The sequence below is a fragment of the Typha latifolia genome, chromosome 1, assembly GCF_019914945.1.
Source record: "Typha latifolia isolate L0001 chromosome 1, TyphaL0001v2, whole genome shotgun sequence".
NCBI lineage: Eukaryota > Viridiplantae > Streptophyta > Magnoliopsida > Poales > Typhaceae > Typha > Typha latifolia.
Window position 1 is genome coordinate 4,317,196 of NC_133086.1, and position 17,064 is coordinate 4,334,259.

Below are 17,064 nucleotides of genomic sequence, written 5' to 3' on the forward strand. Positions count from 1 at the left end.
AAGGAAAAAAAAAAAAAAGCGATCATACTTCTCCTTTAATTCTTTTTTACTTGTTAATTAATGTCAAAAAAATCAATAGTTTGAATTAATGTAAATAATAAGAGTAAAAAAGAAAAAGAAAAAAGAATTACATAATCGTCTGAACTAAACGACTACCAATCCATCAAGTCCCATTCGATCCCCTCTATCGCGCCGGAATCGAAGCCTCGATCGTCGGCGATGCACCGAGCTGCGAAGCCGATACCACCGCCGCCGTCCTCCCCCTCGTCCTCCTCCGATGAAATATCACGAGATATAGTGGTGTTTATTTGTTCCAGTACTTTTCCACCAGTCGATGACGATGATGGATTCATTAATCTTTGGCTGCCATAATTAGTAGTAGTATTCACGCAGGGACGGCGATCAAATAACCGGGGGCAACCGGACTTCGTATAAACCCGGCACAAGCTGAATTCGCTCCTTAGCTGCGTACAAAGAATCAGATCAGATTCTCATAATTCAAGAAGGTTTCTTTCTCAGAGAGATAGAGATATATATACTTGCACGGAAAGAGTCTAAGCTATTATGTTAATGTACGTACTGATCGATGCATGATATGCTGTTGATTAATTAATACATGTAATGGATACCTTTGGTGCGGAATTTGGTGTGATATGGTCTTGATCCACTGCCGCTCTATACTCGTTCATCTTCCAGTTGGTTTTGGTTCCAGAATGAGCTCTTCCGTTGTAGAACACCATGGTCTTCTTCATGCCGATGGCCCGGTTCGCGGAGGAGTAGACGAGGCTCGGCGAGCCGGTCGCCTTCCAGTAGCCCGACGGCGTGGTGCGAGTCGGCTTCCCTCCGTGGGTTTCTCTCTCTTGCCTGGGGCAGAAGAAGAACCACTGCTCGCCGTCTCTAATGCATGCATCTCCTGCTATATCTGCATTTAATTATAATATAATATGAGATATATACGAGGGAGCGGAGCTTAATTCGCAATGCAATTATGCAAACGCACTCGCATATAGATTAATACCAGGGAGCTGCCATGGATCGACGGAGTAGACGTCGGCGACCGGAATCACGCGCTCCATGTCGTTTCTCTTGTTCTCCAGCTTGTTGCGGAGGTAGAAGCCCAGCAGCTCCTCTTCAGTGGGATAGAATCTATAACCCGGTGGGAAATTGCTCATCTTCTTTCCTTCCCTCAAAACTCTCTCTCAAAAGACAATTAAGATTTGAAGAGCTTATTGATAAGATGGCAGATGAGAGAGGAGAATATATATATATATAGGTATGAGTGAGAGTTGCAGCTTTCTGTGGAAATTTCAAAAGGCGTGCAAAGACTTTTGTGGAAAATGGAAAGGGTTGATGAGTGGGGAGGAAGAGGACTTGGTCAGTCCCCTCCCCCCCAAGGCTCTCAATGGATTCAGCTTTTTTTATTTTTTATTTTAAATATATTTTTAAAAGAGGTCAGCTTGGATAGTGAACTCACTATCTCTCTATACATGAGAATTAGAAAAAAATTAAAAGAAGTAAGACGAGGTTGGTGATGTGTAGGAAAAAGACATACTATAATTTATATAGAGTAATTTCATTGAAAGTAACTTTATAAAGATACCTCAGAGTTGTGCAAAAAATTATGAACTGGAAGCCCGACAAAAAAGAAGAAGAAGAAGAGTTCCATTTAATTTTTAAATATTCAGTCTTATTAATATCTCAGTAATTAACCAAAAATTTATTAAAAGTAAAAGAGCAAAAAGTTTTGGAAACTTTTGAATTTTTAAAAGTTTGAAGCCAACCAGGAGGTGCCACGTACTCCTGTCGCATTTCCTCCGGCAAGCGCGTGACTGGTAACAGCGAAATAATCGCCCGAACTCCCAAGCGGAGGAGAGCATTGACGAGACTTATCGACGCATCGCACGGAATAAAAAGCACGGATGCACTCTATTCCATCGGCACACTGATGTATTCGCAAACTTTTAACGGGTCAAAAAAAGGATAAACACACCTCTTATCTTGAGTTTTTTTATTTTTATCAGAATGGGTACGAACGCTAAACAGACTAAAACGATAAAAAAAAAAGATATTCTCAGGCCCATTTTGATATTATATATATATATATATATATTAGAAATCTTTGCTTATCCCACCAAGTTAAACTCCTCCTCCGCGCTTTTTCAATTTGAGAACCGCGTACTGTAGCTTTCGTGATCAATCCGGCCAAGAGAAGACATCCAATCCAAATCAAATGATGCGTGGAGTCCAAAAAGGGTGGGGGAAGGAGAGTGAGAGAGAGAGATTCGTCCTGCAGCTGTGTTGAGGGATTCGGTTGTCTTCCATATCCTTCTCCAAGATCAAAAGAGAGTGGACCTCCCACGGTTAGTATTAATTCTTCCAACGGCATTGGATATCTGACCCAGTCTTTTCTCAAGGTGCCCCCACAGCTCATCAGACGAGAGAGAAAGAATGTCCTTCTCTCTGTAATCAAAAGTCAAGAATGTTATTTTAAAACTTCTTAATCATGAATATTTTTTAGAGGAACATATTTTAATGCATACTATTTAGCTTATGACTCAAAGGGTTATGGATTTGACGGATTTTTCGTCGGAGTACGTGGTTTAAACTCATAATCTAATTTCAAAAAATAAAAAAATAACTTGTGGATTTGCCGTGCAATATACAATGGCAGAGAGATTCGATCTATTAGAAAGATATTGAATAGGACCGAGTAACAGATACATATGGACGGATTATGAAGCTTCTAAAATGTTCCTTTCCTGATGGAACTCTAAATACCCATAAATCTATGAGGAAGTATCACGCGTAATATATGGTATTAGAAAATCTATTCAGAACTATACAGGGATGAGATGATTCAAGAAGAAAAGAATTCTTGAAATTCTAGTTTTTTGTGGGGGAAGTTTGTAGATGTGAAGGAATATTTCAAATTTCAAAGCAGTAGGTAAAAAACAATATGAACTACTACTTGTTATTTACTTTGAATATAGTCGCTTAGCTATAATTAAAATAATTTTTAATATTAAAAAAGAGAGCTAATACTAGTACAAGTTATTCTAATATTTAGTTCAATACTAATATAAAGAGTAATAGTTACATTTCTTGTGATCCAAGTGACGAAAATATCCTTGAGCCGGCGGAAAGTAATATTTCAAAAAATATTCCGCATTATATGAGTATATAGGATTATAATCTCGCACTTGAGTGTGCAGGATTATAACCCCATACTGTGCAGGATTATAATCTCGCACTCAGGTGTGTGAGGTATTATCCTACACTATGAAAGTATGTAGAGCTGCATTTGGAAAAGAGAGACGAGATAATAACTATAGTTGATATGACTAGTAATTATATGCTGTCATCTTAAAGAGTAAAATAATAATATTAAATTATTAATAAATAATTTTTAAAAATTTATATGAAATAAAAGGAAAGAGAATGTTGAATTAATATACTAAAATAAGATAATATATTATTTATTTACTAATAAGGAGGCTTATTTTAAAATAAAGTCTATTTCTATTTCACAAGTGAACAGAGCTTAGTGTTGCACTTTGAAGTTTTCACCTTGAGACTTTGGTGTGCGGGTAAAGTCATTCACCTGTTGCCCTTCCCAGACGGGAGATTCATGCATTGGGACACTGTTTATTATCATTCACGGTCTAGTTAGTAGATCTTTTTCAAAAGAGGAGATTCTATGCTACATTAAAAGTCATTACAAAATCTCATCCACGCAAAACAACCACTACGAACCATACATATGGCATAGTTAAACTACAGTTACCAACAAGAATACATGGATAAATGTAGTGTAATGTGTAGTATTAACAAAATGCACAAACAGATGCAACGGGGATAAAATAGATTCTAGTACCATTTTACATTTAGTTAATTGGATCATAGTACAACCTTCACACCTTGAGAAGAAATCCGATAAGGGAAAACAAACAAACATGACAAGTTAATAATTGCGAAACTACTGAAATTTTACCTTGGATCAGGAAAATCATCTAACAATCGGCAACAGCTAGCATGGAAGCTGGTAAGGAAAATTTAGAGGCTATATTCCTTACCAAGCATTTGTAACTTTGTGGTTGATGGTAGCATAGAGGGATCTGAAGATGAAATTCTGCTTGCAACTCAATCTGGACCACATATCTAAACAGTTGCCTTCAAATTGAAATTTTTCCTTGGATTAGGAAAATCGTCTCAGAAGCCAGCATGGAAGCTGGTAAGGAAAATTTAGAGGCTATATTCCTCACCAAGCATTCGTAGCTTTGCGGTTGATGGTAGCAGAAAGGGATCTGAAGAAGAAAATCTGTTTGCAACTCATCAGGACCACACACCTAAGCAGTGTCTTCATATAAGAAAGTGATAGCACTCGAATTACAGACTACTATTTCCTTGTTCACACTTCATAGACATTTCATTTTCAGATGCTGCATGAAATACCTGACTAATCTAAAAACTATGAAGTCAAGAAACAGAATAAACTGCAGCTGTTGCCAGCAGAACAAATGATGTAAGCACGTCACAAATGAAAAGCAATTAAAGAGATGCTTCAGAGTTCACTAGGCTGCATGTATTTAATGTAGCCATAAGCCCATAACCCCAAAGTCTCATCCCAGTGAATTAAATAGTTCTCTGAATCCTCATCAACCAATTTTATAAATTTCTCTGAGGTTGACTGCAGCTTCTACTGCCATATGCCTTTTGAAAACTCCCTCAACCTTGGGCATGTTACCTGACCTCTCGCATCCTCTTTCTTGATCTCCAAACTTAATCAGGAACCATCTTGTCATCAGCACCTTACTGAATGTCTGATTCGCATATCAGTAGTGCTTCTGCTCTCAAATAAGTCTTGCAACGTCAGATACACAAGGATTGTTAATTGATGAGAAAAGAGGAATCCTTGTCTAGATTTCCTAAGTCCTAAATCATAGTCTTCTCACAAAGTAACACCTAAAGTGTTCAGAGGTGACATCCCAACAGATAAATCATGCGGCATTGTCCTAAATTCCCAAATTCGACTCCACATTGTAACAGAGAGCTTTGCGCAGAAAACTCTAAAGGAAATGGGTTTTATAGAGATCTAAAAGGAACTTTTCAAATTGGATTACTGCATCCTCAGAGAATAGCTTAGGTCTTCCCTTCATTTTCCAGCTCTTGTTGTTATTCTATGAATCCTTCTTAACAGAACCAACTTGAATTTTGCATCCAATACCAATTCAAATGGTTTTATTCCCTTTCTTACAAGCCTAAATTGAATATGAATTTTTGTGCCTTATAAACTGTTCCGAGTCTCTACATTCTTCTTTTGTTGTTCGCATTTTTTAGCTTAAACCTATGCATCAACTATTTCAGTCTTTGGACAACTCCTCTTTAATTTGCTGACATCTGAATCAGACACGTAAAATCCTAGAGCACATCTCTTCCTCATCCACCTACTTCAATTCCATCACATATATCTTCTCACACCTAGCCATTGACCAACATAATAGTTCATAGATTGTCACAAGACTCAGTAAGTTATTTATATTTTTGTTGAAGTTGCATTCCATATGCTTCCTCCTACTGATCTTTCAAGCCCTTGCACTTCAAGCCACCGAGTTTCCTTATACAATTTGCAAATCTTTTATTGCTTGAAATAATATTCAAAGAGAGTAAACTAAAAGGAGAATATCAAATTGAAAAAGATGCAATTTAGAAGTTCCACAAGAGAGAAGCTTGATATACAGTATCATTAACCATGACAAATATACATCAAGTTTGCCACTAATAAAGTCATAATTACACATAGGAATTTTACTAGAAAAGCATCTAACAAGCTTAATCCATTTATTATACCTATTCTCCATCCAGGCTCCAAGTTCTCTATCAAGTTGGACAAGCAAGTAAATGACCAAAATGACAGATGAAGCAGAGTATCCTATCCAGAATCACCAAAAAGATACAAAATTTATTCAAAGAAACAAAGTAGTATCAATCAAGAAAACCTGTCTTTCTCCACACCGCATTGCGCACTTGCTTCAGATCCCTCCCCTTGAGCGTCCTCCCCGCGCCTTCCAAAACCGAGAAGGTCGTCATCGGCGACTCCCTCGCTCGTGCCCTGGCCACAATCTCGTGTGGTGGAAGCATCTCGTCCTCGTCGCCTGCCTCCTCGTCGTCCTCCTCGACCTCGTCGGCGTTTCTTCTCCTCCTCGCCCTCATGGGGACCACCGGGACGTTGACCGGCGCTGACTGCTGCCGGATCCCGCCGCCTGGGACGGAAACAGAGCGCTCCGTCTTCGGCTTGGGGACCGCCGGAATCATTCGGGCGGAGGATGAGGATGACCGGAGGCGGTCGTCGCCGGGGAGAGCGGCGAGGATGCCGTCCGCCTGCGCCGGGCTGCGGAAGGAGGCGATGATGGAATTAGGATTACGGTTGGGGAAGAAGGAGAGGGGGGAGGGAGGATCCGGCTGGGGGGATTCGGCAGCGGCGAAGAGCTCGTCCTCGTGGAGCTCGAAGCCAGCTGAGCCATTTGATTGGGGTGAGGCGAAGACGGCTAAGAAGCGGCCGGAGCCGGGAGACCTGCGAGTGAGGAAGCGCTCCATATTGGCTCTGCTTGGACTCGGCGGCGCGAGCGGAGGAGAGATGGGAGGAAGCGTGTGGAGAGTTGACTGGCAGCCAAGTGGGAGACGAGAGGTTCGGATGGAGAGTTTATTCAGTAAGATAGTGACAAGATGAGGTGGTATCTGCCGTCGGTTTCTGTAACCAACGAATCTCAACCGCTGGCTTCGCCGAGTGGCGGAAGAGTTGGGCGGTGGATCGCAATTCTCAACTCGGATGCGGCGACTCGGGTTGGATAAATCCTAACGACATTCCATCCTAGGTTTGTTTGGTTCGGAGATTAAAAAAATCAATTAACTAAAAGAGGGTTAGTTTTTATAGAATTTAAAAAACAAATTTTGAGCCTCAAATCATCATATTTCTTTTTTCCTCCTCCTTTTTTTTTTGTGAAATCTCAACCTAGTGGTTAGATATAGTAGTTTTGAAAAAAAACTAGAATTTCTAATTAATTTATTGAATTATAGAGATTTTGTGTGGATCGAGCAAATCCCAGGGCAATTACGTATATTTATTTTATTCCAGGAAGAAGGAAACTCTAGCAAGCGGACGTGCCTATAAATGCGTCGTCGTCTCCGCACTCGGGGGTGAACAGAGACGGTAGCAGCCGAAGTTTGGGAAAGATGCAGATTTTTCGTGAAAACCCTAACGGGGAAGACCGTCACCCTCGAGGTCGAGAGCAGCGTCACCATCGACAATGTCAAGGCCAAGATCCAAGACAAGGAAGGTCTCCTCCCTTCCCATTCCCCTTCCCCTTCCCCTTCTCCTCTCTACTCGATTCCCCCGACTCGATGCTTTGGTGGAATCTGATTTAGTTTCTACATTTTCTCCGCCTTCCATGTCTTAGGGATCCAGCCGGATTAGCGGCGTCTAATCTTTTAGCTACAACATCCAGAAAGGTCCATCTTTTATATCGTATTCTTGTTTGGATCTAATGCGTTTGTTGAGATCTTTGCGGCATTGGCTTTAATGATGGTGGTTGTGGTAGTAGCAGAGTCGACGCTGCATTTGGTACTGAGGCTGAGAGGTGGAATCATAGAGCCCTCTCTCATGGCTCTCGCCAGGAAGTACAACCAGGACATGATGATCTCTAGCAAGTATCGATCGATCTCATTTTGTCTGTTATTTGCTTAAATGTTTCATCTTTTTGTAAATGGCAGTTTTTAGTATTTGCGACTGAAAATAGCTTGTTCTGTCGAGATTTTGTCATCTTCGATACTGTTTGATTTCAAGTTTGCGGTTTCGCTTGGGCTAGACAGGCATGGGGACTATAACTAACTTTCTCGACTATTCTGATTCTAGTTGCAGTTGATTTCATTTGAAGGAGAAGCTTTATGTGCTGTAACTTTCTTTTGCTATATTACTTTGGAAATTGGTTAATTAGGCATGTTCTAGGAATCTAGATCCTTGGGCTCTCATAGGATGAAAGTTGGACAAAGTGTCTTTTTTCTTTTCTTTTTGGATTGAACCTTACATAATTGGATGGCGAGAATGGAAGAGAAAGAATATATAGGAAAAGTGAGAAGAGCAGAGTAAAGAAGATAAGACTTTTCTCCTTATGTTTGGATCAACAAGATAAAGCAAGTGGAGATTAACCTTCCTCTCTCCCTTCCTCTTTACACTTGTGGAGAGAAAAGGTGGCGTTAGTAGAGATATCTTCTATTTACTTCTCTTCCTTTCCATTTCTTCTCTAGCATGGCCAAGGAGAATTGGAGAATAAACTAAAATAACAAGAGAATAATTTACTTTTGACCTTTTAGTTTCCGGCACCTTGTATTTATATTTCTTTGCTTAACCTGATGAGTCTTCTTTCCCTTTCCAGCTGAGACCTAAGAAGAAGATGAAGTGAAGTATTGATACGATTTGGTTCTTTTGGAGCTTGATGGTGAAATTAACCTTGGATCAGCTGGGAATTCGAATGTCAAGCTGCAATCTGCAATTGTTTAATGGCTATGGCCGGGGATGATAGAAGTTGGATTGGAGTACTAGTGTCCTGTAACGCGACCTTTTAATGCTACTTTTGTGTTGCTTTTCGGACGGAGAAAATATTGATTTGATCTTGATTGCCTTCCATTTTCCAGGATGGTGCTCAATACTTTCAAGTTGCGAATCTATGGTCTTCAATTTTCGTATCAATTTTCAACTTTGAAGTAATACTGTGGTGGTAAATTTTTGTTTAATGAAGAAATTAATCCATTTTTCAGTTAATTTATACCCTAACATCTATTCTTTCAGAAAGTCTCCATTTTCTGCTTAGAAATGTTAACAAATTAAACATAGCTAAAAAAATTTATACAATGATTCCAATATCTCCTTCTTCGGAAAACCATGTTGTAATACAATGAGGACATAATCAATTTTTTGTCTTCCTGTCACTGAAATCAAATCAAAACATAAAGATGGTTGCAATGGAGATCTCTCCAAGTATCTGCCATGCATCCAGAACTGTGAAGGCTGAATTGATAACAGTGCACATGCCACGGTTAAGGCGTTGAAGGTTAGTAGTAAGAAAGAAGAGTTCATTGCTGAGTACATTGAGAGCCATGATTAGCTAGTCTGAATAATTCTGTGCCATCAGATCTAACCTTTGTTGAGTTTTTCCCCCAAAAAACTGCAAAAAATTATATATTTCAAAGTACAACGCTACTCAAACTATTTTCTAAACTACTAATAATTTTTGTCAGCTAAGCGTCACGCCGCTCAATTGAGAAATCACTGTCTCAGAACTTTGCCAGTAGCAGTACTTTGGGGAAAAAAAATTCAACCTTAGACTTCTTCAGAACTTTGCCATAGCAAGGTACTTATATATGATTAAGCTGTTGCAGGCCTTGGCTTTGCTTTGGAATTGTAATTTGATATGGTAGCCGGCTGAAGCAAATATCAGATAAACTGTGTGTTTTTCTTTGGCTTTGTGTGAAGTCTGGGCCAAAAGAGGGTCTTTCCTGCTGAAACCACCAATGAAGACCAGCAAAGTATAAAACCACAGCAAAACATATGGCAAATCTAATATCTGTTCTAGTGCCATACATAAAATAATTCACATAGGTGACTGCAAGTTAGTCCATAGACTCAGGTCAAACATAAATTTGTAGATATTAAAGAGAACAGCAGGAATGAAGAAACTATAATTCAATGTAAACTACTAGCTATGTGCTATCAGAAAAGGAAAGGAATATTCAGTATTGTACCTCATACCTTGAAGTTGAAGAAGTAATGATTGTCTGATATAATCATCAAAGCAAAACTTATTCAGCGGATTCAGCATAGTATAGTTTCATAAATTTTGATGAGATGAAGAAGATAAAATATTTAATGCACTAGCAACAAAATGATGTCACCTTTTCTTTCCTGGAAAACAATGACAGGGACTGCTGAAGTTAAATTAAAGAACATCTAACTGCTTTAATATTAAACTATACCTGCTATATACCTAGGCTGTCTTAATAAAATAGCAGATTTGATATTTAATTCCAGGCTGCCACAATACAAGACATTTCTTTTGTAACTTGCATATTTATAGTCGAGTCATTCTATCATTTTGGGGAGCAGAAATATACTAAAATCAGACACTTAAACACCACCAACAACTAAGTGATTAATTCTACGCATTATCTAAAATGATTAAGATTTTAACTGCTTCCAATGCTTTATCTTATGAATTGATGTCTCTATATTTATTTGATGCTGTTTTGAGAGTTCTGATTAACTCTAACTGTCATAGTTACAGCTAATGCCGTATCTGCGATTAATTTTAGCAAAGTATTGCTTATCCAGCCTAAAATCTTCATGTGTTTTCAGTCAATTAGATAAGATAGCAATCTGTAAGAAATTTCTTGCATCCTACAACTCATACAAAGAAAAACTCAATCAATTTGAAAGCATATAGCTTCATACATTCATACTAAATTTTTTCCGGTTATCCATGTTAAGTACAATGACAATGATTAACAAATTAAATACCCTCATTGAAATCAAATTTAGGATATGATAGTTGTGTTGGAGGAGATCTGACAAAATCACATCTGTAATTATTTGGATTCTTTCTAATGTATCGGTCATGTAACACGATATACAATAGTATTTTGGAAGTAATGCACTAAAAGTAGATTTAGATATTGAAGATAGTTTAATAGATTTAGACATAGATGAGAGTTTCATTAAAGAAGATCATATTGGCAAAGAATACAGAGATAAATGCTTTCCATAAAGTAAAACAGAGGCAGCTAGTCAATAGGACTTCAGTAAAAGAAAATCTGGCAAAGAGATCCAACATCAGTTCTTTGGTGCAAGACCAGCCTTAATCTTCTGAATAGTGGCAACATCGGTCTTGAAAGATTTTGCAAGGATTGTATCATCAATGCCAGTTGTAAATACGCTTCCAGGAACAGATACAGTACCAGCACTAGCACTTCCAAAGGCGGAAATGGCGATTGCTGGACTCTGGCTGCTGCAGAATTGGTAGTGGACAAGCCCCTCAGGAAATACAAACATATCCCCTGGTTGGAGTGTCTGAGTGTAGAGCTTGTTTGCAGTGTCAACAAACCCGACTTCAAGTGTACCATCAACAAGGAATAGGAGCTCAGCAGCACGAGGATGAGTGTGAGGGGGGTTGACACTGTCTGAAGGATACACCAGAACAGCATAAGAGATGCCCTGGCCATTGAGAGCTGGGAATTCTGCCATGCTTGCTTTCAGAACTTTGAAGGCACTTGGAGGGCCTGAATTGATAACAGTGCGCATGCCAGTGAAGGTGAAGAAGTTGCCATCCACAACCGTGGTATTCAGTGGTAGGACGAAATCGGAAGTTATGTCTGGATCACCAGCAAGGGCAATGGGTGAAGTGGCGAAGATTAGTAGTAGAAAGAGGAGGGCATTGCTGAGCACATTGGGAGCCATGATTAGGTAGTCTGAATAATTCTGTGCTATCAGATCCGAACCTTTGTTTTCTGCAGAACTTTCACATAGCAAGGTACCTATATATGATTAAGCTATAGCAGGCCTTGACTATGCTTTGGAACTGTAATTTGATACGGTAGCCAGCTGAAGCAAATATCAGACAGCCTGTGCGTTTCTCTTTGGCTTTGTGTGAAGTCTGGGCCAAAAGAGGGACCTTCCTGGTGAAACCACCAATAAGGACCAGCAAAGTATAAACCACAAGAAAGCATATGCCAAATGTAACATCTATTCTAATGCCATACATAAGATAATTCACATAGTGGACTGCAAGTTAGTCCATAGACCATCAAATCAAAAATAAATTTGTAGATATCAAAGAGATCAGCAAGAATGAAGAAACTATAATTCAATATAAACTAATCTAATAAATGCTTCATGAGAATCCCCTAATTATGTACTATGAGAAAAGAAAATGCATAGTCAGTATTGTACCTCATACCTTGAAGTTGAAGAAGTAATAATTTTCTGATAAAATCAACGAAGCAAAACTTATTCAGCAGAGTCAACATAGTATAGTTTCATAGATTCTGATGAGATGAAGATGAAATATTTAATGCACTATCAACAAAATTACTCCTACCTTTTCTTTCTTCGGAAACAAAGACAGCAACGCTGAAGTTAATCCTAACTCATTTTGATATTCAATTATAGCTGCTAAGTACCTTGGCTATATTAACAGAATAATAGATTTGATATTTAATTTTCGGCTGCCACAATATACAAAATTTCTTCTGTAACTTGAATATATACAGTCAAGGGTCATTCTGTCATTTTGGGGAACATAATTATACTTAAATTCAGACACCTAAACAACAATAACAAATTGATGATTAATTGTAGACATTACTTAAAATGATTAAGATTTTAAGTGCTTTCGATGCTTTATGTTATGAATTTATGTCTCTGTTATTTATTTGATGCTATTTTGAGAATTCTGATCAACTCTAACTGTCGTTGTTACAGCTAATGCCATTTCACCAATTTATTTTAGCAAAATATTGCTTATCCAGCCTACAGCCCTCATGTGTTTTCAGTTAATTAGATAATATAATAATCCGTATCAAATTTCTTGGCATCCTACAACTCATACAAAGAAAAACTCAATCAATTTGAAAGCATATAGCTTCATACGTTCATACTATTTTATCCCAGATGTCCACATTGAATACAATGACAATGATTAACAAATTTACTACTCTCACTGGAATCAAATTTAGTAGATGATAGTTGTATTGGATGAGATATGACAAAATCATCTGTAATTTTTTGGATTCTTGCTACGGCATTGGTCATGTAACCACATATACAATAGCATTTCGGAAGTAATAAACTAAAAGGAGATTTAGACATAGAAGGTAGTCTTTTCAAAGAAGATAATGTTGACAAAGAATACAAAGATAAATGTTTTCTATAATATAGATCAGAGGCAGCTAGTCAGTAGGACTTCAGTAAAAAAAATCTAGCAAAGATATCCAACATCAGTTCTTTGGTGCAAGACCAGCCTTAATCTTCTGAATAGTGGCAACAGTCATGAAAGATCTCGCAAGGATTGTATCATCAATGTCGATTGTAAAGACGCTTCGAGGAACAGACACAGTACCAGCACTAGCACTTCCAAGGGCAGAAATGGTGATTGCTGGACTTTGGCTGCTGCAGAACTGGTAGTGGACAAGCCCCTTAGGATATACAAACATATCCCCCTGGTCAGGGTATCTGAGTGTAGAGCTTGTTTGCAGTGTCAACAAATCCGACTTCAAGAGTACCATGGTTGCTTATAGAACTGTGAAGGCACTCGGAGGGCTGATTTGACCACAGTATGCATGCCAATGAAGGTGAAGAAGTTTCCAGTTTCCATCAACAACTGTGGAGTTTGTTGGTCGGATGAAATTGGATGTGATGTCTGGATCACTGGCAAGTGCCAAAGGTGATGTGGCAAAACTTAGTAGCAAAAAGAACCAAGGCATGACTGAACAAATTGGAAGCCATTGTTAATTTTCTCATAGTACATGTGTAGTATCAGATATGAGCCTTGGCTTGTAGAAAACTTTGTAAAATCAAGGTACTTATATATGATTAGGTGGCTTGTAACCCTTCCTTATGCTATGGAAATATTACCGTATGGTGGCTGGCTTAAGCAAATAAAAGGCAATTTTTATGTTCCTCATTGGCTTCCTGTGAAGTTATGGTCCAAAAGAGGCACCTTCCTAGTGAAACCACCAATGAGGGCCACATGATGGAAGAGGCCAAAAATATTTTAGCTTGTCTTTTGAAATCAGGTCAAACATACATTTGCAGATATCAAAAGGAAGAGCACAGAAAGGAGAAATTGGATATCCAGATAAAATAATTGATAAATTCATTATGACCAGATCTTAGTTTCGTGTCATCAGTGAAGGAGAGGAATATCCAGCATTGTACTTCACACCCTGGAACGAAGAATTATCAATGCCTGATAAAATCAACGAAACAAAATTCTATCCGTCTGTTGCCAGCAAATTAATTTAGCCTCATAAGCTTTAATTAGATTAAGAAAATATTTAATGTACTTTCTAACACAACTGTCTATTTTCTTTGGGGTCTATTTATGGTTTTATATCTGCTGGTATCAAGAAAAAGAGTATGGAGAAAGACTACAAGTGGAGCTGAAGAAAAGTAATGAATCTCAAATGTTGCAATTATTCATCTTTTCCTCTTAGTGTTAGTTATATTTTGTTGGATCACCATAATGTTAACCTTCTTACAACAAGAGTAGAATCTAAGTTTTCCAACGAATGGATTAGTAAGTTAGATGGTTCAAATATTACTTATATGATCATGTTGTATAAAGTAAAAGTACTTTGATGTTTTATAAACTAATATTAATGAATTACTGAGGAAGAAATATCAAGACAGGTAAGTGCAGAGCATAGATGTAACAAGAGAAAATAGTTTAAGGGATAGAAGTAATTTTATATCTCCCAATCATGTATCTTTCTAAAGCTAGTAATGGAATTTTGAGTGGATATGAAAAGAGTGTCATTATGGTAAACAAATGTCCTTACATGATACATCTTAACAGCAATATCTACTAATTGATAAAATTGACAAATTGATGCATATGGTGAAAAACTTCTAGATTTTAAAGAGGGACCAGGTTCCGAAGATCTATTTACAATTTAGTAAGAAAAAATTTTAAATGGCAGAAAAGCATGTTTTGTCTTAAGCAGCATACCATGTTCCAAGTATACAAAGCAAAAAGTAAATATCCAAAAAATACAACCAAATAAACATTCCAACCATGCAAAAATTGTATTTCTTATGACTGCGTTTATTTTTAAGTTAGATGGAAGTTAATACATTGTGAAAACAATAGGATCAAGTACATAACCTTGATGCTTGTGCATTTTCTTTGGATGTAAAAGAATCAGCTGATACATGTAAATATAAAGAACAGAAGAAGGAAAGAAAAACCTCAGTAATTCAGGTTATCACCAATAATCTCCACAAGAGCAAGATCCTTCTTTAAAGTGGTGAAATCTATTTGCATCTCGGACAACAATCTCCCTCTGCATGACTGCTGATACCTTCTTAGTAAATGTATGGCAGTCACCACAGACCCTAAGGTTTTTAGTTATCCTTATAATAGTTTTCTCTGGTGTAGCAATTAGACCGAAAGCAATAGCCAGCTTCTCGCTATGAGAGTATAAGAACCCAGCCTTGAGTTCATCATCTACATCATGCAGAACAAAGTTTGTATCAGGTACATAGCCAGCCAACTCCAACTTCTCTCTCAGGACATTCAGCATTTCGAAGATCTCTTTTGACTGAGGATGAGTCTTGTCACCAACTCTAAACTGATAAATCTTGTCCTTGATTTCAATCCAAGTCCAACCTGGAGTTTTCTTAAGTCTCCTGCTGTTCATTGTATCCCTTATTTTAGCCACATCTTCCCACCTACCTGCCTTGGCATATATATTAGAAAGCAATACATAATATCCAGGATTTCTTGGTCTCAGCTCAAGAAGGCTTTGCGCAGCTTTCTCTGCCAACCCGATATTGCCATGAATCCTGCAAGCACCCAGTAATGCACCCCAAAAACCTTCATCTTTCTCTAGCGTTACCCTCTCAGACAATTCTATTGCCTCCTTGAGTCTTCCTGCTCGACCAAGAAGATCCAGCATGCAAGTATAGTGTTTCACATCAGGTCTAATCAAGTAATCTCTCTCCATTGAATGGAAAAACTTTTGGCCCTCATCAATCAACCCTGCATGACTACAAGCAGATAGGATGGAGACAAAGGTGATATGATTAGGACGAATGCCACTATGCAACATCTGAGCACACAATTCTAGAGCTTCTCTTCCGTGACCATGAATCCCATAAGCTGATATCATTGAACTCCACGTAATAACATTCCTTTCCATCATCTGATCAAATATCTCCCTGGCAGCATCAACGCTCCCACACTTTGCATACATATCAATCATTGCTGTCCCCAAGAACACATTGAGGGACATATTTATACTCAATATGTAATCATGGATCATCTTAGCCTTATGCATAGCCCCTAGCTTTGCACAGGCAAAAACGACCGTCACCATCGTGACCTTGTCAGGAACAATTCCTTCCTCCCTCATCTTATCAAATAAGACCAGCGATTCTGCTGGATTGCCACATTCTGCAAACCCTGAGATCATGACAGTCCAAGTCACCATATCCCTCTTGGGCATATTATCAAACACCTTCCTAGCATCCTCTACACTCCCACATCTGGCATACATGTCAACAAGCGCCGCAGATACAAAGACATCAAACTGAAGCCCAGCCTTGTACACAAGATGGTGTATCTCTATACCCAATTGGAGTGACATCGTATCCCTACAAGCCCTCAAAGCAAGCGGCAGTGTGTAGTTATCAATCTGAGAGCCAGTACGAAGAAATTCCCTGAAAGATGTTAGACAAGTATCATATTCTCCAACCTTAGCAAAACCACCAATCGTTACACTCCAAGAGACGTTATTCCGCAGTCTCATCCGACGAAATAGAGCATGGGAATCAACCATTTGCTTGTGTTGTGCATAGATATACAAGAGTTTGTTTGCGACGCCAAGGTTTTCTATCATTGCAGTGGTAACTGCCAAGGCATGGACTTGTTTGACCTGTGCCGGAGTGCGGCATTGAACGAGGGCTGAGACAAATGATCTGGGATCAAGGGAGATGGGAAAGAAGCGGGTATCTGGAATTGGGTTTTGGTGAATTGGCAATGGCCTTTGGTGCAGATCTTGCTGAGGTAAAATGGTGTCAAGTGCTGCAAGAGCTGAGGAGAAGAAGGCCTTGTTGGGTTCATTGGAATGAGGGGAGAGGCCTAACTCTTTGAATTTGAACATGGAATACTAACCGTTAAAAGAAGAGGGAAATTCTCCTATTGTTGGTTATTGAGAGTCGGAGTGGGAAAGGGCTCTGCAGGAAATTCCTACAGTCGGGGCTGCACACGATCTGATTGCCCATTCGGTGCTATTTCT

At 38.6% G+C, this 17,064-nt stretch overlaps 4 protein-coding genes and 1 long non-coding RNA gene across 6 annotated transcripts; 1 reads left to right on the plus strand and 4 right to left on the minus strand.

The window, feature by feature from the left end:
* Window positions 1-28: 28 nt before the first annotated feature.
* LOC140796319 (NAC domain-containing protein 90-like) lies at window positions 29-1,636 on the minus strand. Its single transcript, XM_073149304.1, has 3 exons — window positions 1,019-1,636; window positions 630-922; window positions 29-464 (listed from the first exon to the last, which is right to left on the minus strand). Exons 1-3 carry the CDS (start codon window positions 1,170-1,172, stop codon window positions 153-155), a joined length of 759 nt encoding a protein of 252 aa, XP_073005405.1. The 5' UTR covers window positions 1,173-1,636; the 3' UTR covers window positions 29-152.
* A 395-nt stretch (window positions 1,637-2,031) lies between these two features.
* Window positions 2,032-6,594, minus strand: LOC140781276 (protein S40-7-like). 2 transcript variants are annotated; one of them, XM_073127211.1, is made up of 4 exons: window positions 5,997-6,594; window positions 4,263-4,318; window positions 4,074-4,170; window positions 2,032-2,460 (listed from the first exon to the last, which is right to left on the minus strand). In XM_073127211.1, the coding sequence occupies exons 1-3, from the start codon at window positions 6,592-6,594 to the stop codon at window positions 4,159-4,161; spliced, it is 666 nt and encodes a 221-aa protein (XP_072983312.1). In that variant the 3' UTR covers window positions 2,032-2,460; window positions 4,074-4,158. The 2 variants fall into 2 exon arrangements, with proteins under 2 accessions (XP_072983312.1, XP_072983303.1); XM_073127202.1 differs by lacking the exon at window positions 2,032-2,460 and having other exon boundaries at window positions 3,540-4,318.
* Window positions 6,595-6,733: 139 nt separating this feature from the next.
* On the plus strand, window positions 6,734-8,815 carry LOC140781291 (uncharacterized). Its single transcript, XR_012107697.1, has 4 exons — window positions 6,734-6,872; window positions 7,133-7,334; window positions 7,455-7,704; window positions 8,430-8,815. It is a non-coding gene; the product is annotated as an uncharacterized lncRNA (long non-coding RNA).
* Window positions 8,816-10,714: 1,899 nt separating this feature from the next.
* Window positions 10,715-11,630, minus strand: LOC140789110 (germin-like protein 9-3). The gene has a single exon (XM_073138721.1). It carries the CDS (start codon window positions 11,501-11,503, stop codon window positions 10,880-10,882), a length of 624 nt encoding a protein of 207 aa, XP_072994822.1. The 5' UTR covers window positions 11,504-11,630; the 3' UTR covers window positions 10,715-10,879.
* On the minus strand, window positions 11,614-17,039 carry LOC140789093 (pentatricopeptide repeat-containing protein At4g33990-like). The gene is made up of 2 exons (XM_073138699.1): window positions 15,014-17,039; window positions 11,614-11,721 (listed from the first exon to the last, which is right to left on the minus strand). The coding sequence occupies exon 1, from the start codon at window positions 16,927-16,929 to the stop codon at window positions 15,031-15,033; it is 1,899 nt and encodes a 632-aa protein (XP_072994800.1). The 5' UTR covers window positions 16,930-17,039; the 3' UTR covers window positions 11,614-11,721; window positions 15,014-15,030.
* Between the last annotated feature and the right edge of the window lie 25 nt (window positions 17,040-17,064).